A 23,371-nucleotide genomic window follows, 5' to 3' on the forward strand; every position below is an offset into this window, starting at 1 on the left:
CCACAGAAGTGTATTTTTATTTCAAACTCTTCATCAACAAGAGAAAAAGCACCTTGGACCAAGAGAGTCAAGGCTTAAGGTATCAGCCCCAGGAATGCCAGCCCCCAATTCAGAAGGCAGCCCTCAAGTTCCTATCCTCCCACAATGCCAGCCGTTGTCAGGCAGCTCCTATTCAGATCTGCTTCCCCTAAATTTACTAAGCAAAGGAGCAAAACCCTCAAAGCATCCCTAACAGAAAAAAGTAACATTCTTACTCAATGCTCTGCTGGTGGCCCAGGCAACTCTCTACGCAGGCCTCAAGGAATCTGTGAGCTCAGAGAATGAGCTACAACCACATATTTGGAGGGTAAAAAGTTAGATAGCTAAGCCTCATAGGTCAAAGACTTAGGTCAGGCAGGGCCAACACTAACCATGATTTCTTCACTTGGAGCCGAAAATGATTTCAGATGTTCACAATACTGTAATTCATGACCTAAAGCAATTGAAAGGTGGGTAAATATTGGTTGCAAATGAAAACACAACCAAGTCCACTACACTGAGATGACCGCATGGATTAAGACACAGCCTCGTCTAAAAGAGAGAGGGAAAAGACAATCACAAAATAATGCTGTGATGCGTCCAGCAGAGATCTGTAGAAACCTCTCCTGGGGCAGAGTCTCAGGAGAACACTTTCATTTTTCCCTGGCCTTATGTAAGTGCCCTCGCTAAGAAACAACCAGCAACAGCACTATTTGTTTGTGAAAACTTCTTGAGCAGGCAACACCTTTGTTTACAAGTCGGGTCACCGGAGCGAGGTTCTAGAGCCAGGAACCATGAACACAAAATTCAAGTGGCCGTGGATTTGCCCGAGCAGGGGCAGCAAGACAAAGCATGTGTTTACAAGCCCCGGACCTGAGAGACAAGACCAGGGAGGCAGCAAGCCGGATCAGGCCCCTGGAGCCCTGCCAGACTCCTGATGGGCCCGCTGCCCGCGTGAATTCCTGAGCAGGGTTACATAATGCCTCAGCTGCCCTCCCCATGGCACTGCCTGACAACGCCATATTTACTAAACCTCTTGAGGTTCTGCCCTTTTGAAAAGAGTAGGCTTAAGAATCTGACCTTTTGCAAAATGCACATTGCAAAGACGGGACGGGTCAGGTGTGCAGCTGGGAAGGGCCGAGCAGGGATGGGCTGGCTGTGTCGAGGCGAAGGCAGTCGGCAGGTCAAAGTCAGCTTTGCTGCTGCCTGCAGCAGCTCCATCTGCTAGAAACTGAGTCCAGGGAGTGGCAAGTGGGGCTCTGTTTTCCCAAGTCACTTCCCGCAGTTAGACTTGACTCTGGCCCTTCCTTCTCTGTGAACTTGAGTGCTGTAATCTTTGCCAGTAAGTCCCAGTGCAGAGGCCCTCATGAGGAAAGCCAGGCACATGTGCCTGCAGGCAAGGGAGACACCAGAACCACGGAGGGGAAATCTCAAAGAGGACAAGAGGCCTTTCGAAGGAGAAGGATGAAGGATGGCTAGCCCGCCTGGGAAGCCACTTTCCGCCTTCAAAAGTACACAGACAGCCTCAGAAAACACCCAGACTGAGAGCGCCAGACATCTGCAGTCTTCAGGGTGTAAATCTATGCACGTGCTTTCTGCTCCTTAGGATCCTCTCCAAGCCATGACTGTTGCCAAAAGAAATAAAACCACCTGTGTATCTGAACTTTACACAGAAAAGGCCCTGTAACTTCTTCCCCCACTGGAGCCTTCTCAAGTTAAGGTTTGCTCGGTGAACCTGCAGCAGAGCACGTCAAGTAGTCACAGGGCAAAACTGAAGGAAGGGCAAAGTAAAGGCGGCGTGGGCGTCCTGTGCTGAGCATAGCAGAGTGGGTCACTGGAAGGTGGGGAGAGTCTGGAGAGGAGGAATCCGGCGCTACTCCTGCACTGCGCACCCTCAGAACACCCAGAAGAAGTGTGAACAGGAGGAGGGGATGGCTCCCGTTCTTCTCTAAGGATGCTTTGCCAATAATGAGAAATGTGCAACCGCATTTTTTTCTTCCTGTGTTGTTCCCTCAGATCGTTTTCAGAGGGAGTCAACAGCACTGAGATTTCTGGGCTTTGGCACAACATCCACTCCAGACTCTGATGCGAGTGCTGGCACTGACACTCTGGACTCCTACTCTCCAGGTCGACCACAGATGTCAGCTCTGCTGCGAAGCCACTCCTTCTCTGACACGCTGGCAATTGTCTCTCCCACCTAACCTTCAGCTCTTGTCTCCGTGCCCCTTCTGCCACACTCAGTTCCACCTGCCCTAGCTCTCTGTATGCTCATCTCCCTGGAGGACCCAGACACCCAGAAGCAGGAGCCCTGCACTGCCCACTCGTGTGTGTACCACATCCTCTCATGCAGACCGCACGCTGAACGTTCCCAGGATAAAGGCTGGTGACAAACCACAGCCACAGGGGCCGGGCTGTCAGTGGCACCTGACTGCACTAATAATCTTATTAAACTTTCTAGAAGAGGTTTATTTAATAAACAGAGTTGTTACAGGCCAAATGGTGTCCCTCCAAAATCCATGGGTTGAAGGTCTTAGCACTTCAGCATTGGGCTGTATTTGGAGATGGGGTCTTCATAAAGATAAATTAAAATGAGGTCACTAGGCTGGTACCAAATGAATGATAACTGGTACCCTTGGAAGAGGAAGAGATGAGGACATAGACACACAGAGTGAAGCCCAGGTGAGGACACAGGGAGAAGATGGCTACCTCCAGGTCAAGGAGAGAGGCCTTAGGAGAAACCACCCTGCCCATATCTGGACCTCAGGCTCTCAGCCTCCAGGACTGTGGGGGAATCACCTCTGTTGTTTAAGCTGAGACCAAAGCCCATTCTGCCATGCTTTGTGATGGCAGCCCTGGCAAAATACAACAGGAGAAAAGTATATCAGGCTTCGTAGAGATAGATAACCAAACGAAACCTCTTAGCTAATCACGTCTATGAACACTGCAAGGAAAAAGAACCTTCTGCAATGGAAAAGTACACTTTTCAGCCATCACCCACATCTTCTTCCACCCATCTGAAAACACTGCAAAAAATAAGCACAGAGTGTACAAAAAAGTAAACGTAAACACAGGAAGCATAAATCAAATCACAATGCAATCCTAGAAAAATTCCATGTAAGGAACGAGCAAAGGTGAAGGAAGGAAATTATTTTATCAAACTATCTCCTGTGAAAAAATCTGGACTCTCCTATCTAACAGCATTTCTTAACTCATGGACTCATAAAACAGGGAATATTTTATGCCCCCACAGCATAAAACATTCACCTCAAGAAACTCAACAGCTAAACCTGATACCTGAATTCCAAAACCTTCGCACTTTCAAATTCTTCAGGGACGTTTGGCTTCTGCTCGGACGTGGGTGCACCAGGACATGATACACTTCACCACAGCATCGTGCCCGAAACGTGCCTCCTCCAGCCAGCCACACACCCACTCAACAGAGGAGCCGGCAGCAGGTATGAGGCTCGCTGTCTTAATGGTTTTCAGAGACTCTGGCTCAGCTGACTCACTGGGGATGTGGCCTCAGCCAGCCACTGATTCTCTGCCTCTGTCTGTAAGGTGGTGATGATGATGCAGCAGGCCCCTGAGGGCCCTCAGCAGTGGTGAGCCACAGCCACTCCTCGTGAGTTTCTGAGGTCTACCGAGCATCGGCATCCTTCTGAGGAGCACGATGTCTGACTCTGGAGTCTATGGCTAGAGAGAATCACCACCCTTGGAGGTGCAGACGGGGTGTGGATTCCAGAACATGGAGCCCAGCTTCAGGGAGAGTGCAGCACACGCCCACGAGTCACAAGCTCAGAGCCAAACCTCTGATATGGGTGGGTGACATTAGCAAGACAAGAGAGACACGAGAGAATGATGCCGAGTATGACCAATAGCACAGGGTCCCTGGGGCTGAATCACGGGGCGGGAGGGTGAGGGGCTCATATGTCAGGCACAGGCACTTGGACCTCCTTCCCAGGAGAGAAATCATGGCCAGAGAGGAGCTGCAGGCTGCACCGCGCGGTGGGCAGCTCAGAGGACAGGCAGTGGTGTCCTGGGGAAGGAAGGGCCTTTGTGGGGCCACGATCACAGTGGCTGGAGGCAGGACTCTGTGTCAAATCTGCACAGCCAATGAGATGGGGAGCAGGGCACTGTCCAGGGTAAAGCCTGAGTTGAAAGATCAGGGCCAGGGTGGGTGGGCAGTGCTGGATCAGCAGGGCTTGGGGACATAATGGCGGGATCAGCTGGGGCAGCATGAGGCGGCCAGCAGGTTCCAGTGGCCTAAGGGACACACAGTCTGAATGCCAAGCAGGTTAGAGCCAGTGAGGGACAGAGGACCAGGAGGAGATGGCAGGCTGGAGAATGCCAGCTCAGGGTGGCCTGGAGGCCACTGGGAAGACTTTCAAGGGCTACAGGTGGGACACTGCAGGTGGGACGCTGAGGAAAGGAGGCCACCGCCTCCTTCACTCACTCACGGCCCCTCTCCGCCCTGCCCCACCCTGTTCCTGGGCCTGCCTCAGTTATCAAGTGCCAAACCCACACCTCCACCACACCCCTTCCAAGTCCCACCCATGCTGCCCGCTCAAAGCCACATTCCAGCTACTACAACAGGGATGCATGTGATGTCTACTCAGACCACACATTTGGGCTGTGGTGCCCACTACAGGGTGGGACAGGATAGGACGCAGCACCAGGAGAGAGGGCCTGTGGGGTGGGTAGGGTGCTGGGGGTTCTTCCAGAGGGAAGAGGCAGTGGCTGCCCCAAAGACTAGGCCACAGTCTGGTCTGATAGAGGAAAGTGACCTGGTGATGCCGCAGGGTCACATCGATGCAGTTTCATCCTCTGCCAGGCGCCATCCTGGGAGACTCAACATTTAATCCTCACAAACCCTATGGTCTTCACTGGGCAGAGGTCTACATCCAAAACAAAATATGCAAATATGTAAGCCCTACAAAATCTGGTTTCAACCTTCCAAGACAACGACTGTCCTTGCAAGACAGACATCCTAACAACAGCATCAGCCTCTGTGGGTGCCTCAAGCCTGGGATGCTGCGTCTCTGTTTGTATAATAACACCCCTTCCAACCTGGAGCCAACTCACAGGTCACGTCCATCTGAATCCTTCTGTGACCTCTCCCACCCCATCTCATCAAGGCCTCTGTGGGCCACACAGTATCAGCAGGTTCCCTCCTGCCAGAAAGCCCATGTCCCCACGAGGATCCTCCAGGGCAAAAACTTCACTCATGGGCCTAGAGCCAAGCACAGCGACTCAAAAAGCACAAAACATTACAAAAAAAAAAAAAGACTACTGGATGAATGACAGTAGGAAGGAGGGGCCACAGAAAATAATGAGGAGGAAGGAGGGAGGGAGCAGACAGGAGGAAAAGGAAGAAGGGCAAGAGGAGGGGGAATAGTTTGTAAAGACGGGGTGGGAGAGAAGAGAGGGGAGAAGAGAAGGAAGCAGGAGGAGGCAGGTGGAAGAGAAGGTAGCTGGGAAGAGAGGAGAGGAGCCAGGCACTTTCCCGGGGACCTGCCTGGTCTCAGGAAGACCCTGCAGCTACCAGCCCATAAACAGCCCAGGGGAGAGGGCTGTCCCATACTCTTGGTGGGTGTTGGGGGGAGGCCACATGTTAGCCTGAGGGTCACCCTCCATGACTGAGTTGTTCAGCTGCCTCCCATGAGTCATCTTAAAGGGATGGGGCCATGGGGCCACAAGTACTCATCACTGAAGACCTGGTTCAGGGAGCACCAGCCCTTGAGATGTCACCTCCCAGGGCAGGTAGAACACTACGCAAACAAGATGAGGGCGGATGCAAATCCTACCAGCATCACCCCCAGCCCCTCTTGGTCTCCTCTTATTATTATTTTGTTTGTTTGTTTGTTTTTGAGACGGAGTCTCGCTCTGTCGCCCAGGCTGAAGTGCAGTGGTGTCATCCGGCTCACTGCAAGCTCCGCCTCCCAGGTTCATGCCATTCTCCTGCCTCAGCCTCCTGAGTAGCTGGGACTACAGGTGCCCGCCACCACACTCAGCTAATTTTTTTGTATTTTTAGTAGAGACGGGGTTTCACCGTGTTAGCCAGGATGGTCTCAATCTCCTGACCTCGTGATCTGCCCGCCTCAGCCTCCCAAAGTGCTGGGATTACAGGCATGAACCACTGCACCCAGCTTGGCCTCCTCTTTAAAGCTGGAACACTGGACCCAGTTCCAGAGTGGCTGGAGAAGTAAAGTGCTGAACATAGGCCATGCTCAATAAAGGCTCAGGCCGTTTGTCCAACGATCCCAGGAAGTGTCCTGGGAGACGGATCCTCCAGGTTGAAGTCTCCTAGGAAACAAGCCCAGGGCTGCCTTCTGGACCACAGGATGTGAGGGAACACCAGAGTGGATGTATCTCTCCCCCCTGGTCCTCCCTCTCACTTCCAACCACAGGGATGCGGCACCACCGCTGCAGCACAGCACCCTGAGGACAGACTTCCAGCCCAGGTCCTCCTCCTCTGTAGAACAGACAGCTGAGGAAATGGGCCTATAAAAACGTATGACACACCCCAAGCCTCAGCTTTCTTGCCTACGAAAAGGGAGGCAAGATGTTTATAAAGTGCTTACTCAATGCCTTGAAAAGGGCTGGGCCCAGCTGTTGTTCCAGACCTGCCTTCCAGGCCTATAGAACCCCTCAATTAGGTGGTGAGCATGTGAAACAGTATAGACCCAGAGGCCCCAGAGGGACCCCGCAGGCGTGGATGGGTCCAGACGGCCTCGCTGATTTGATTTTTCCAAGAATTTAGGACCAGCAAGGTAGGGAGTTCACCACCCACTAAGCAAAGATTTTAAAATCTAGGGGTTACAGGGAAATTAATGAAAATCCTCAAAAACTTTGTATAGGGCATTTATAATACTATGAAAAGCTAATTCTCAATTCACCCTATTGCCTTATAGAAGTGGGTCTTCCAAGGCCATGAAATGTTTACATTCTATGATTCTATGCATGCTGAAAAGTCATACATATGCCTTAAAGGCTTACCTTATTTCAGATAAAAAAAAAATTTCCTAAAATTATTTTAAATGTATGAATTTTTTGTATTCAAGAAAAATAAAAGGGAAAAATGTAATAGCTAATCTCCTCCAAGAACCAACACACCCAAGAGTCAAAATTATCTGGAGAAATCATTGTTTTGATCATTAATCAAGCTGTAATTGCACCAGCTGTATTTCACACTTTGGCTATTAATGACACATAAATATTCTATTTCTGCACCCACACTCTGGGAGGCCAGTGATCATGTGAAGAATGCAAATTATAGTAGGAACACAGGGATCCTCAGAGGTGAGTGGCCAAATTAGGACATTAATTTCCAGGTTATATATCTCAAGGGGCTCTAGAATGAAAGAGAATCAAGAACGAAGATTTGTTCTGTCCCTTTAATTAAAATAGTTTTATTCAGAAAGTTAACTAAATGCCTTAAGGCAGCAGTCACCAATCTTTTCGGCACCAGGGACCGGTTTCATAGAAGACAATTTTTCCACAGACTGGTGGAGGATGGTTTCAGGATGAAACTGTTGCACCTGAGATCATCATTCTAAGGAGTGTGCAACCTAGATCGCTCACACACACAGTTCACAATAGGGTTCGCACTCCTCTGAGAATCTCATGGTGCCACTGATCTGACGGGAGGCGGAGCTCAGGTGGTCATGCTCGCTCGCTAGGCCTGGCTCCTGACAGGCCATGGACCGATAAGGTCCACAGCCCGGGGGTGGGGGACCCTAGAGTTAAGGCAACAGCTACTTTTCATTTTTCTTACAGCGTACTTTTTTGTGGGGTTACTGTTTTAACACAGAATCATGTTTTCAAGTCATCACCACTGGGAGAGTGGGGACACAGACACATCTGCGGCCACGGCGGGCACTCACCATGACATCTCCCTTCAGAAGCTGGGCCGGCTCGATGACGATGCAGATCCTGCTGGGATTTTCTGGTCCAACGTTGCTTTGGGATGAAGAAGACAGATCATTATGTAACTTCATGATTTCGTGGGAAGAATACATGTAGAGAAAAGTAACCCCACAACCAAACCCTCAGAAATTACACAGAACGCCCAGTCAGCCCAGAATCTAATTCCTGATCATCTAAATGAATCTAAGAACGCTCCCAGGCTGTGGAGGGTCCTCATAGCATCATCATGGTCAGTGACTGACTTGAAGTGACTAAAGTCCAACCCCAGAGGCCTGAGCTTGGAGATGACCATGCAGCCTTAGAGGAAGGGGCTCAGGGTGTGCACAGCCACAGTTTCAAACTGCAGGTGCAATTCCAGAATGACATCATTGCACACAGGGCCCAGAGCAAACCCAGAAATGTGACAACAGCTCTTTGTGAGTAGTCAGAATATTTGTTCCCTTTACTAACTTTTCATAAAATGCCTCTCCACATACAAAAAGACAAAGAAAGCTCCGAAATGTGTACAAATTTGGGGGATGTGTGGCTACCTTTTCTTTAAAATGCAAAGGAGGCCAGACATGGCTCACGCCTGTAATCCCACCATTTTGGGAATCCAAGGCAGGCGGATCACTTGAGGTCAGGAGTTTGAGACCAGCCTGGCTAACATAGTGAAACCCCATCTCTACAAAAATACAAAAATTAGGTAGGCATGACGGCAGGTGCCTGTAATCCCAGCTACTCAGGAGGCTGAAGCGGGAGAATCGCTTGAACCTGGGAAGTGGAGGTTGCAGTGAGCGGAGATCATGCCATTACACTCCAGCCTGGGCAACACAGCGAGATGCTGCCTCAAAAAAAATAAATAAATAAAAATAAAAAACAAAATGGAAAGGAGCGAGAAAGAATAACCACAGTAGTGAAGATCCTATCGTAGGACTCTCTGCAATACACTCACAGTTAACCCTCCCTATTCTTGTATTCCACATTCATAGACTCAACTGACGGGATAGAAAATATTGTAGGAAATAGGCTGGGTGCGGTGGCTCACGCCTGTAATCCCCACATTTTGGGAGGCCAAGGCGGGCGGATCACGAGGCCAGGAGATCAAGACCATCCTGGCTAACATGGTGAAACCCCGTCTCTACTAAAAATACAAAAAATTAGCGGGTGCGCTGGTGGGCACCTGTACTCCCAGCTACTCGGGAGGCTGAGGCAGGAGAATGGCGTGAACCCAGGAAGTGGAGCTTGCAGTGAGCCGAGATCGCGCCACTGCACTCCAGCCTGGGCGACAGAGTGAGACTCCGCTTCAAAAAAAAAACAGAAAATATTGTGGGAAATAAATAAAAAATAAAAATGCAACCATAAAAAATAATTGAAATTTAAAACAATACATTGTAACAACTATTTTCACAGCCTTTACATTGAATTAGGTATTGTATGTAATCTAGAGATGATTTAGAGTATACAGGAGAATACTCATAGGTTATATGAAAATACAATGCCAGGGTTTGTTGTTGTTGTTGTTGTTGTTGTTTTGAGACCGATTCTCGCTTTGTCACCAGACTGGGGAGCAGTGGCACTATCTCAGCTTACTGCAACCTCTGCCTCCCAGGTTCAAGCAATTCTGCTGCCTCAGCCTCCGAAGCAGCTGGGACTACAGGCACACGCCACCACACCTGGCTAATTTTTGTATTTTTAGTAGAGACAGGCTTTCACTATGTTGGCCAGGATGACCACAATCTCTTGACCTTGTGATCTGCCCACCTCCGCCTCTCCAAGTGCTGGAATTACAGGCATGAGCCACCAAACCTGGCCTTTCTTTCTTTGACTCTTGCTCTGTCACCCAGCCTGGACTGCAGTGGTGCGATCTCGGCTCACTGCAACCTCCGCCCCCCAGGTTCAAGTGATTCTCCTGCCTCCACCTCGAGTAGTTGGGTTTACAGGTGCGCAACCCCACGACTGGCTAATTCTTTTATTTTTAGTAGAGACAGGGTTTCACCATGATGGCCAGGGGCTTGGTGGCTCACACCTGTAATCCTGGCACTTTGGGAGGCCGAGGCGGGTGGATCATTTGAGGTCAGGAGTTCGAGACAATGCCGTTTTATAAAACACACTTGAACATCCTCGGATTTGGGTAATCAAAAGGGGTTCTGGGATCAATTCCCCTTGAAAACCGAGGGGCCACCATACTCCAAAAAGCAAATGGCCCTCTCTCCCCATACTCCAAAAAGCAAATGGGCCCTCTAGCTTCCATGTCCCTTAATGGAGCCAACTGGTGTGACAGCCCAAAGACAGCAGTGCAGGGCAGGAGGGAGGGCAGAGGCATGATGCTGAAGCACAGGCCACCCCAGTGTTTTCCCCTCTGGACTCCTCTTTGACTTCTTGGCATTCTCTGACCTGAACCCTCCCATCCTCTTCCTGCAGGACAGGCAGCTGAGGCTCAGCTGCAATTCCCTGAGCCGTCCAGATCCCACAGCAGCAGCAGCAGCAGCACTCACTAGATCCCAGAGGTGTACACAGGCTGCATGGCTTGGTAGAGCTTCAGAAAGGGCCGGCACACTGAAAGAAAGACACAACTGTCTGTAGAGGCATGACTGGTACAGAACGAACAGGAATTTGGTAAACAGAAAGAAAGGGACGAGGAGACCAGGACTCTGCACCTGTGGCCTTTGAGGTTTGGGAAGGCAGTGCATGGAGCCACAGGGTTGCTGCAGGAAAAGGCCGGACCCAGTCTTAGAGGCCTGCAGAGTAACACAGTTTGACCTTTAACCAAAGGGTGTCAAAGGTTTCTGAATTGAAGCCAGGCTGCTTCCAAAGCAACTAGCAGCTTGGCAAGGTCACTCTGGTCGTGATGACCAGGGGGAACTGAAGGCACAGATGTACTTCAGAGACAAAAGAAACCTATGAACAAGCACCTGCATGGGACTGGCGAGGAGGGACAGGGTCTTGAATCCAAACCATGTGCTGTGTGTGCCTGCATGGGACTGGGAAGGAGAAGACAGGGACCTGACCCTCAGCCATGTGCCATGTGCTGCTGCATGGGACTAGGGAGGAGGGATATGGCCCTGCTGATCCTCGGCCATATGCTCTGTGCACCTTTGGGTAACCAGGGATGTGGGAACAGGGCCCTGATCCCCAGTCATGTGCTGTGTTTATCTAAGTGGGACAGGGAGGAGGGCTCAGGGTCCTCACTCTCAGCTACATACTGTGTGCTTTCCTGTGGGGTCATTTTAAAGGAGAAGGAGGAGATGGGTTCATGAGATGCACCAGGGTCACATTCATGCCTCTCTTATTGGGCTTCTTCCATGGCTTGTGACCTCAAGGCCAACTACACAGCTGACCCACCAGGGTTGCAGCCCAGAACAATGCTTGTCTGCCCAAGTCACTTTGAATATACACAGGGGTATTTCTGATCCCCCTTGCTGGCCGCCTGTCCCTCCCCTGATTAAATAACTTGGCCCAACCACATAAACACGGCGCTCTGACCACAGAAGGGGGACACAGTCAATTGCCAGGGAGGCAGAAGAGCAGATCCGGGACCCTCTCAGAAAGAAAGCAGAGGTTTATCTAAATTGAGAGGCCCAGGAGCAGCCCCAAGTCTGGGCCAGCCAATCGCAGGTGCCACGTCATAGAGGACACTCACCTCCACCTGTGTCAAAGTTGGGGGTGCCGTGGAGGATGACAAAATGCAGGAACAGGGGGGAGGCATTCATTTTCACCAATCCGGACAGGAGCCCACTGAGGAACTGAACATACCTGCGAAAGGACAGCTGGGTTAGACTTCCCAGAAGTGTCCTCAGCCCCTGCTGAGAAGGGAACTCAAGGAGAAATACAACCCGGCTGGGTCTGGGGCTCTGGGAGAGAACCGGTCCACTGCTCACAGCCAGGGGTTCTCAGCATGGTGCTGTGCCGACAGGTCTGATGGCTTCCTACCCGCGCAGCAGGCACCAGGGACACCGAGGCACAACCGGCCTCTCGGCTTGAGCATCCCACACCTGAAAGACCTCTGTGCCTGTCCACTGAACCAATCACCAGGCAAAGCCAGGCCACAGATCATCATGACCCCCACTGGTGAGCAGCAGGAAGCAGAGGCCTGGCACACCGGTGAGCGTGTGCTCTGTCACTAGCATCTCATCCACGGCAGGGTCACGTGATCGAGGCCCAGAACCACTCACTGCACCTGCTGCTTTCTGCTCATACTCGGGAGCCCTAAGAAAAGGCTGGAGTTCACACTCCCCTCCTAACCCACAGCCTTCCACGCCACATCTGATAAGAGGCTCTCCTTCCTGCTGTCCCTCTCTCTTCAGGGCCCAGCTCCAAAGGCGAAGGCCACGTGGGTCATCAGCCTTCCTGAGTTCTAGGCGTCAGCTTCATACTTCCAACACTGACCACACACAACTTCCATGAGCATTTGGTGGTCAAGAGGGAAGCTTCTACACTAGCAGCATCTGATCGCCGAGGTCCTCATGAGGCATGACGTGGCGGCAGTGACAGGAAGATGAGTCGGAGGCTTGCCAAGCTCTCTGACGCTTCCCTGGCCTGTCCTGCCTGCTGGTGCCCTGCCTGGCGTGGCCCCTGCCCTGAGGTCCCTCACCGTGGCCACTGCACCCACACAACCTCCACCGTAGCCTCAACACCTTGCATTGAATCTGTGTTTCCACATCTTTCTCCACCAAAGTACTGTAATCTTTGCAAGAAAGACCCAACCAACCAGAAACCCCACAATATTTAACAATCTATGCATCTCTATTGCCACAGCAGACTGAGGCAGGAAGTGGCAGGTGACTGTGTTGCCAGCACCTACAATCATCCTACCCTAAGCCAGAAACGGCCATCACGGACCTTATTTGTGTTAAGAAAAAAAACTCTCACTTACGCTGGCAATCCATACCCAGTCCCTTATTCAAGCGGTTAAATTTGTATACAAACAAACTAAACAAGAGAAGATTTCTGTTAAACATTACCAAAAAAAGGAAAACCCTACCTATAGTCCACCCACTAGGAAAATGTCAGAAAAGCGAGTTTGCTTCAGTTTAGTTACAATTCATAGTGAGAAACAGGGCATGTCAGTATTTCCATCTTCCTGGCAGCAAACTTCTCTTCTGCTCTCTCAGAACAGGGCAAAACCTCGTAAGATTGGCAGAGGTCAGACAATCAGCCTGGAGACGTGGGGACCCTGTGAGGCCGATGACCAGACCGCCAGGCGGCTCCCACACGCCTCCCCTGCAGGGTACTTTCTACCCTGGCAACAAGACTTCTCACCCTCAGTTGTACGTAGGCAGAGGAATGCATGAATCGTGTATTTTTAATCATGCACATTTTACGCATTGTGGATTTCATGGGTCCTTTGGCTCCCTGGTTTTGAGTAAAAGTGAGGGGCCTGAGTCACCTCCTCTGGGGCAGTTCTGCCCTCCCTCCAGCACGGGGCAGCCCTGGACACTGGGAAATCAGCTTCCTCAGCTCGTCCGGTTTGTCAGTGGCACACTGACTCCCTCACCGCCTGGCCATGTGCTCGGGCGGTTCTGCAGTGACCACGCGGCCGAGACAACCCTGTTCCCTGTGGGTGTTCTCAGTGCCCCATGTGCACCTGGACCAGGCATCTAGGTGAAGTCGATGTTGGTTTTATGACTTCATGCAAACATGGAAGTCTCTGGAGCGCTGGGCCTGAGGGGCTCCTGGTCACGGCAGCGTAAGGCGTCCAAGTAGCTGAGCCCAGAGTTAGCACCGAGGTCCTATGAGAGGCAGACAGCCGTCCTCTGGGAAACCACGGCCTCTCCCTGAAACAGGTATTGTCCCATACTGTGGTCACAGAGCTTCATTTCTGCTGATGTGGCCTGGCTGGAATTGTTGCCCCTGCCACCAGACGAAGCACGAGAAGTATTTCCTTCAGATGAGGAGGGCCAAGCTGATGGCAGAAGAACTCTGTTTTGCCACAAGCTCCCAAAGAAGGCCAAAGTCCAGGGCCACAAGCCCAGTGGTGGTCAGAGGGGAAGGGAAGAGGCTGCCACTGCCTAGGATCCAGGACTCCAGAGTTTTCTCCCCAAAACCAGCTCTCAACGGTCATCACTTCCCAGGTCCGTCTACAAAGGGCTGCTCAGGTGATAGCTTAACCAATTGAAAAGTAACCTCTTGGAATGTAATTCTCATCTGACCTTTATAGAAATCAACTTTTTATGCATCATGTTTTCAGATAAATTAAAGACATAAAATGCTAAGGTAAATGCAGTTCTTTTTATTCCTTCACATGCTTTCTTAATAAGTTAAGATTAAAAAATATATATATTGTTCAAAATCCCAAATAAAAGCAAGCCTTTAAAAAACATTTTTTTTTTAAATAGCAACATCTTATAAAAACAACAAAGTTCACTGCAAATATAAGCTGTAGTGAATGCTGTGAGATTGCAGACAGATAGTCAGGCACAGGTAGTAGCACTGAGTTTGTGAGTGACTTCCTAGAGAACTACCATCAGTACCAAAGAAAAGAACATTCAGGTATAGATGAAAATAAGGGAGGCCAGGCGCGGTGGCTCACGCCTATAATCCCAGCACTTTGGGAGGCTGAGGTGGGCGGATCACCTGAGGTCAGGAGTTTGAGACCAGCCTGGCCAACATGCTGAAATCCTGTCTCTACAAAAAAAAAATTAATTAATTAATTAAAAAATGAGATGGGCATGGTGGCACGTGCCCGTAATCCCAGCTACACAAGAGGCTGAGGCATGATAATCACTTGAACCCAGGAGGTAGAGGTTGCAGTGAGCCTAGATTGCACCACTGCACTCTAGCCTGAGTGACAAAGCAAGACCCTGTCTCGAAGAAGAAAAAGAAGGGGAAACGAACATAATAAGACAGACTTGCACAATTAGTTTATCCAGCCGACTATGGAAAGGATCAACTTTAACTTCGTATACATGGCATTTATCTGTGGCATTAAAGGTAGATATAAATGAATCAATGGTAGGGTATCCGATGCCCTCTAAAGACCATCCCAACAGCCTTATCCAAAATAAAATGTTCCTACTTAGTCAACAGAGTTTTCAGAGCTGGAAAGATTAGAAACCAGATACTTTACAAAAACAGCTCCATTATTTTCCCATTGCTATATTTTCTTTCTTTTTAGGAAATAACTCCCTGGAGGTGATGTTTTCCATGCTTCTTCTCAAACCAGCCAGTACATTTTAAAAACTAAAGGATTGCTTTTAACTTGTAAGCAAACGAACATAAAGTAGCTTGAAATTTTCAGTTGCCCCTTGCATTATTCACAGTCACTTCTAACAGCAAAAACTTCCATTTGGAATCTTCAGAAATCTCCCTAAACATTTGAGTTGCACTAGACGTAAGCTTAAATCTGTCTGAAAATGTGGGTGCATAAAAATCGGCATTCAAATGTTATTTTCCGAGCAGCAGGAACCATCGTCACAGGACATCTTTCCCAACAGCTTACTCATTCTACATTCCCAGCACTCACAGAGGCAGCCACGCCTGCAGGGGCAGCACCCACCGGCCAGGAAAGGTGAGCTGGGCCACCTGTTGGTGTGAGCCAAGCCTGGGCTGTTACTTAACATTCTGCTGAGCATTCCCTTCCCTCTCGTGTAATGGGGAGAATAATGAGACCTACACATTGGAATTGCTGCAAAGATGACTCAGTTGCATGGGCATAAGGTTCAGAGTAGACCACAATATATCTGCCACAGCCTCTGCTCTCCCGAGGGATGCTTCCAAAGGGTAGGTGGCTTTGCCCACAGAGGTGGTGATTCAGAGGGGATGTCTGGGCCCAGGCAAAGTGTGCAGCTCCCTGAGGAATGGTCATCCTTTTTCCGCAGGCTGTGGGCAGCAAGGAGGATGTGCAGGGTGAAGCCACAGGGGCATTAAGTAAAATGGCCTTTGCAAAAATTTTAACAGTGAGAGAAGTATGACAGTGAAGGAGATCTAATGTAACCAACCTCCATCTTGCCTTTAACCTCCTAGCTGCCCTTGGCTATTCCTGGACTTGGACCAAACTAACTTTAGGAGAAAGTAAAGTTTATAGTTTAAATGATAATAGCCCAAAACTAAACCACCTTAGTAAAACTAATGCAAGACCACCACGTTGGGAGGATGAAAGCAGCTTGAATTCTGCCAAGGTATAGACTTAAAAGATTACTCTGGGGATCACAAGATTTGCAACTTCCTCAATTACTCCTAGAGATAACATCACCATTGTAGAACCTAAGTTTGGCCTTTTGAGGTGTCTATTCAGGCTTTTGCATTTCTGACAACTGACAGCTCTACCTGACCTGCCAACTGTTCTCTGGCTCCACCCCGAAGCGGACTCAGAGGCAAGAGGGCCATTTTCCCCTATGACTGCACCCCCAAGCACTCAGCAGCACCCATTCCCTAGCCATCCCCTTCTCCCCAAAATATCTTTGAAAAACCCAAGCCTCCAAATTTTCCAGGGGACTGATTTGGGTAGTAATAAAACTCTGTTCTCCTGTTCAGCCAGCTCTGCATGAATTAAACTTTTTCTACTGCAATTCCCCTGTCTTGGCAAATCAGCTCTATCTGGGCATTGAATAATGAACCCACTTGTCGGTTACAGAAGCCTCTCAGTGGCTACCTGAGGAGTCGCATCCTCTAGAGAATGTGGAAAACTACTCCCCTTGTATCTTTAAAGTATCCCTTCAGGCACCTGAGGTACTGTGTCCAAAATGACAGAAATATCAAAAACCAAATAGTGCCATTTTTACAGGGAGTTAAACAGGCACGAGCAGGACAGGAGAGGGCTCGTTCCGCACCCACTAGGAATGCTGGGTAATGGTTCGGCAATTACCACAATGCCTCTCTGAAAGTGATACACTGGCAGCCGGTGCCAGGAGGAGGTCATTTCCTGATGGTTCACGCCCATTGCACTGTTAACTGAACGCAGGCTCCAAGGAAACACAACTTCTCGGGCACACGCATTAACAGACAAAATGGCAGAGTATGACCTTCTCGGGGCACATCACCAGAAAAGGGAAGAAACCCTTAGATAGGATGCGTACAACTTCCTAAACACACTGCATGTGCTCACTTCCCAAGCAAAAGGAGGGCAGTATGCATGCGGGCAGCCCACCCTAAGGGAAGACTCATGGGAAAGGGGCACAAGACGTGGGAAGTGGGCCAGTCTATAAAGTCTAGGACCAAGGTTGAACACCGCACTTGACCTTCATGTGCCCGCTTGAGTCTCTTCTAAGCGTACTTTCCTTTCTTTCCTGTTCTAAAGCCTTTTAAAATAAACTTCCACTCCGGCTCTGAAACTTGCCTGTGTCTCTTTTTCTACCTTATGTCTCTCAGTCAAATTCTTTCTTCCAAGCAGGCAAGAACTGAGGTTGCTGCAGACCCTCACGGATTCACTGCTGGTAACTCTGATACCTTCCACCAGTAACACTATATAGCATTATTTCTAGGACATCCTGATTTCTGCATGCCAAGACATTTGTTTAGTCTGTCTTCCCTTTGCCTCAAAGAGACACCCAAATGTGCATAGACAACATGACTGATGGTCTTAGGTGAGTCCCACTTGGGGCCTCCCAGGGTCACCTTGGCAGGCAACACTCAGGAGAGTTCAGCTCCCGAGAGAAACAACTGGCTTCCTGTCACTTTCCCTATTAACTCAGTGATGGGGCCAAGAAACGTGTGTTGCTGTCTCAACTCTCTCAGAAAGAAAGGAAAGGTGGAAAAGAAAAGAGATGTCAGAAACATTAATAATTTTAATTTCCATGATGCTGATGATAAAAACCAAAACTATACCAGGATTTTTGGGGGGTAGGAGGAGACAGGGTCTAGCTCTGTCATCCAGGCTGGCATGCAGTGGGGCAATTACAGCTCACTGTAACCTCCAACTCATGGGGTCAAGGGATCCTCCCATCTCAGCTTCCAGAGTAGCTGGGACTACAGGTGTGTGCCATCAAATCCAGCTAATTTTTTTTTTTTTTTTTTTTTGGATAGAGATGAGGTCTTCCCGTGTTGCTAAGGTAGGCGTCAAACTCCTGGACTCAGGGATTGTCCTGTCTCAGCCTCCCAAAGAATTGGGATTACAGGCTAGAGTCACTGTGCCGCACCCAGTATTTCTTTTTAACTACTTCTCAAAGAGGAAGGCTTCCAAGTTTAGGTAAGGAAGTTCAGGGGTGCCTCAATAACACAATGGTGGTAATGAGCACCAACAGGAGGCCACACCGGGGTGTCAACAAGCTGCTTCTCATGGTTTGCTGAAGACAAGGAAGGTATAAAAACAGAAAACTTACATGGACACATGTAAGTTTTATGGGTCAGCTCCATGGGCCAACTGCTCCATGGCGTTTTAGTGTAACAAGCAAGGTAACAAAGATTCACCTCCCATCGGAGTTGCTGTTGAGACTTCTGAGCTCCCCAGCCACAAATTCCACGCTAATTAATTATTCTCGAGTGATTATTACAAGTGTGACTTTAAAATGATTTCTTGAGCTCAGTCCTAAAACAGTCTGCAGAGCACCCATCCCACTCCCCAGGCCATTCAGGACAACAGAGAAGCCTCCCATCATAGAGCCTATTCCCATACAAGCTGTCATCACACGTTCTTCTGGTCTCAAACTTTCCTCCAGATTTATCTTATGCATTCACTCAGTTGTTTACACACTCGATTACCATTTGGTGAGCATCTTTTCATGCAGGCTCTGGTCAAGATAAAAGGAAAAGAGCAAGGAGTAAGGGGCATTTCCCTAATCTCAGGAACAGAGGGATTAACCTTGGAATGTAAAATTAAATCCAGCAAACATTAAAAAATGCAAATACTCTGGCTTCAAACGTGCAATGATGGGAAGGATTCATGAAAACCTTGGGCGTGGGAACATGAGAAGAGCAGGGCACTGTGGCTCACACCCGTAATCCCAGCATTTTGGGAAGCCACGGCAGAAGGAAGATTCAAACTCAGGGGTTCAAGACCAGCCTGGGCAACACAGCCTCCCACCACAACCTGGGAGACATTGTCTCCACAAAAATTTTAAAATTAGCTGGGCGTGGTGACGTGCGCCTATAGTCTCAGTTACTCAAGAGGCTGAGGTGGGAGAATTGCTTGAGCCCAGGAGATTGAGGTGATTGAGTGAGCCAAGATTGCACCACTGCACTACTGCCTAGGTGACAGAGCAAGACCCTATTTCAAAAAAAGAAAAAAGAAAAAAAAGAAAATGAGGAGATATTTTCCCCCTTTTCCCATATTCTTTTAATGTTATAAAGAAGCTGCTGGTGCCGTAAGAAATAAGAACAAAAAAAAAAGGAAAGATGCCAGCTGTACTTCCTGTGTGCCAAGCATTCTGCACGGGTTACTCCCTATTTATACCTCATTTTCCATGCAGGAGGTCACGTGAATGTCACGATTTTGGAAACTGTTCAACAAAGAAATAACACTTTATGGTTTAAAAAAAAAAAAACCCAAGTGACTGTTTAACTAAAATACTTTATAAAATGCTGGGTTTTCTGCACGCAACTTGCATTGCATGTGGGCCTGTTGCTGACCATGGTCCCACACCCTAGCCCATGCACCGGGTTTCAAGAGAAAACAGAGCCAGGCCATTGGAAATAGCAAGACCAAAGGAAAAGGTGCCTCTGGTGATGCTTGAAATCCCTTTCTGCCTGTCTACTCCATGTCCGCTGACATAGCCCTCAGTTGCACTGGAGAAAACAGATACAAGGCATCAAAACTTGCATACACAAGGCTGGGTGTGCAACTACCTGTCTCCAAAGAGGAATACCATTTGGCAATAGCCTTGGCAATTCTCCTACAAATTTCCTGCTGTGGGCTTTGAAATATGCCATGGAGCTACCTGGATGGCTCTAGGTGTCACCATCTGTGGAGGAAGTGCACCTGGATGGGGAGCCAGCTGTGGGTCCTTCTCACTGCCTCTCAGCCAGCCCCGCTCAGGCTCTTGACCTCAGCCTGCTGGGGCAGGCAGCAAAAGGAGAAAGTTCTGCACCCCATGGCTATTCCCCATCACTTACTGAGCACTTTCCAGGGGCCATGCCCAGGAGTAGAGAAGGGAGAGATGGGCAGCATGACAGAAAAATACTCCGTGGCCTCAGGGAACTGATCAGCTACAAGAATTGGCCAAATGCAACTGCTAATGTGTTTGTGTAAGTAAAGTTTTACTGGAATGTAGACACATTCTCTGATTTCCATATTGCCCAGAGCTGCTTTCATGTTGGAACAGTTGCGACAAAGATCCTGCAGCCTGCAAAGCCTAAAATATCCACTCTCTAGTCTGTTGCAGAGAGAGTTCACTGACCCCTGGTCTAGCCAACAGAACCAAGTTCCAACATAATAATGGAAATCAAAACTCACTCCCTGCAAGGGAGGAAGATGCCAACTGGAGCAAGTCCTCCCTCTACCTGTCAGTGCAAGCCAGCAGCATAGGGGGCTCTCTCACTACAGACACATAGGATGGCTTGGTCCTTAACCTGTGGGAGAGACAAGCCTCCCCCACCACCCACTTCATAGTCTTCAGCAGGACCCAGGAATCTCATTTAGGTGTTGGGACAGAGGAGATGCCTCTTCTGCTTTCGCATTTTTATATGTAAAATTTCATTCACCTCTTCACTCTGGCTTTGGGGATGTATACATACCGTTTCTGGGAAGGCTGCATTAAAGCTGAAACTTTGTCATCATAAAACTTCTTCATTGCAAACCTGTCAAGGGCCTGGTCAGCACTGGAGGGGAGAGAGAGAGAGAGAGAGAGAGAGAGAGAGTCAACTCAATGGAGCTCACACCACGTGGGTGTGTGATGGGGGATGTGTCTCATGGCTGTTCAAAGCGACCAGCTCCCACAAGCGGCTTGACCCTTTGCTGCACCTGTGCATACCCAATCCACCTGTCTCTTCTTAGATTTCATTTCCTCTTCAGGAATATACTGTGCTCAAAGTGGGAGCCATAGTGCAGGGTCAGAATTCTCATCTGAAATAACAGCACCTTATCTAAAGGTAGGATACTTAAAAGTGCTGAATACCCAGCTTACAGAAGAACCAACTGAGGCTTCTCAGTAGGCAGGTGGTAGGGCTGGTGTCCAAAACTGTCCCTTGGCCACCCTACCTCTAAATAAAGATCTTTTTAAGTGGGCTCTGCGAGAGAATACCAGGTAGACTCAAGTCTCAGGACCACGAGGATGCAGGGAGCAACCCAGAGCACAAGAGGGAATGGACTCCCCCATGAAGTCCCAAGAGGCACCCTCGGGACACAAGTGGGCCAGCCTGTGCCCCGCCAGTACGTCACTCCCAGGACTGGGCTTGAGAAGGCCGCAGGGCACTGGGGTTGGAAAAGTGTCTGGGGCCTCGGGGCTGCAGCACTGTTTTTGAAGTGACTGCCATAGAAAGTAACCCTGCTTCCAACAACATATTTGACCGTCAATGCTAGCTCCACAATGCTGACAGGTAGTATCCGACGGAAACTTCCAGAAACCTCACAGCAGGGCATTCGTGGGGTTTCCTGATCTGACTTCAGCACAAATCCTGGAATATGAGTGCGGTGTCTTAACAATTCAAACTCACTTGGGCCAAATGCTTCCTTAAAACCCTGATAGGCCAGGTGCAGTGGCTCACGCCTGTAATGCCAGCACTTTGGGAGGCCAAGGGGTGCGGATCACCTGAGGTCAGGAGTTCAAGACCAGCCTGGCCAACAGGGTGAAATCCAGTCTCTACTAAAAATATAAAAATTACCCGAGCATGATGGTGGGTGCTTATAATCCCAGCTACTCCGGAGGCTGAGGCAGGAGAATCACTTGAACCCAGGAGGTGGAAATTGTAGTGAGCAGAGATCGCACCATTGCACTCCAGTCTGGGTGACAGAGTGAGACTCCAGCTCAAAACAACAACAACAACAAAACCTGATAAAGTGCCCCTTTACTTAGAAAAATGTGTCTATGCCCCTCTAGAAAAATGATGTACATAAGCACTGTGGACTTCACAAAAATACAGCTAGAGAGACAGGCAGGAGGAAAAAGAAACATACTCAAAAGTAAGTTGAGTGTGATACGACTTTCACAGAATGCTATAAAATGGACAACTTGCTATGTGCATTTGCTAGCAAGGGACTGTGCTGGTAGGGCAGTCACAAACAGAGGGGCCCACTTTAGCACTGAGTCCATCACATACTGAGCAGGAGAGTGCAGCTCCATAGCCTCCCAGTGACTTTTAAGCATTCCTTTTTCTGGAATTCCTTGTTTTATTAAATGCTGAGAATACATTTTGACCAATGTTTATTTTCCATAGTAATATTATTGGTAGTAATAATATTAGTACTGGTTGTGTCGTTGTAACTCTATTTTTATGGTGTTGATACAAGAATGTTCTTTTCTGGTGACTTGAAGTTTCTGTTTTCTTCTGTTTGCAGTTTTTGATAAAGACCTCAAATGTGTGCTTGTGCTATCTGGGATTACTCTACTTCTGGAATATAATCTAAGAGGGAACATTGTACAGATGATCACAGATGTATGTATAAGAATGTGTTCATCATGGCATGCTTTGCAGTAGAAAACAACTGGAAGCAACCTAAATTTAAAAAAAAAAAAACAAAAACAAAAACACTTGGGAGGCCAAGGTAGGTGAATCACGAGGTCAGGAGTTCAAGACCAGCCTGGCCAACATGGTGAAACCACATCTCTACTAAAAATACAAAAAATTAGCTAGGCATAGTGGCGGGCACCTATAATCACAGCTACTCGAGAGGCTGAGGCAGGAGAATCACGTGAACCCGGGAGGTGGAGGTTACAGTGAGCCAAGATCACGCCACTGCACTCTAGCCCCAGCGACAGAGTGAGACTCCGTCTTAAACACACACACACACACACACACACACACACACACACACAAACTGGAAGCAACTTGGATAGGCAAAATCAGCAAACGCTTAAATACATAACATATCCATTGAATAAAGTGCTATGCTGCCACTGAAATGATGTCCGGGAATGATGCGTATAAAATGATATTAATGTAGAAAAGCAAGTCACAAAAAGTATGTAGTATCAGCGCATTTAATTGAAAGGCACTTAATACTATTACTCCTACTAATCACAGCAGCATTAATGACAGCCAATAACCCGAGTACCGATGCTGTTCTAAGTGCTTTTTGTGCAATGATATGGTGAACTGTCATAACATTCTGGGAAGTAGGACTACCATCATTTTCCAGGTATGCTGAGGCTTAGATCATTCAGGTAAATTGCCTGATGCATGCAGTTGAAATACATATTGACTATTAAGAGAAAACAGAGTTTGTAGCAAGAGTGTCAAAGGTGTGCTTTTAGTCCTTAGACATTTACCCTTCTCCAAAAATTCAGGACTATCTACAGTGCATGGAACTTTGGTTCAGGCAATACGACTTTGCTGGGGATAGAAATGCTTAGGTGTGGCTGGGTGCGGTGGCTCACGCGTGTAATCCCAGCACTTTGGCAGGCCGAGGTGAATGACC

General features: G+C 48.7%; 1 protein-coding gene across 16 annotated transcripts in view; it reads right to left on the reverse strand.

The window, feature by feature from the left end:
* The window catches only part of TNS3 (tensin 3), a 309,986-nt gene that overhangs the window by 125,822 nt on the left and 160,793 nt on the right, over window positions 1-23,371 (reverse strand). For all 16 annotated transcript variants that reach the window (XM_050785529.1, XM_050785522.1, XM_050785526.1 and 13 more), the window contains 4 exons: window positions 20,533-20,616; window positions 11,567-11,679; window positions 10,422-10,482; window positions 7,902-7,977 (listed from right to left, as the gene is read on the reverse strand). In XM_050785529.1, coding sequence (XP_050641486.1) covers window positions 7,902-7,977; window positions 10,422-10,482; window positions 11,567-11,679; window positions 20,533-20,616 — 334 coding nt within the window. The remainder of the gene's footprint in view (window positions 1-7,901; window positions 7,978-10,421; window positions 10,483-11,566; window positions 11,680-20,532; window positions 20,617-23,371) is intronic.

Source organism: Macaca thibetana, chromosome 3, assembly GCF_024542745.1.
Source record: "Macaca thibetana thibetana isolate TM-01 chromosome 3, ASM2454274v1, whole genome shotgun sequence".
Taxonomy (NCBI): Eukaryota; Metazoa; Chordata; class Mammalia; order Primates; family Cercopithecidae; genus Macaca; species Macaca thibetana.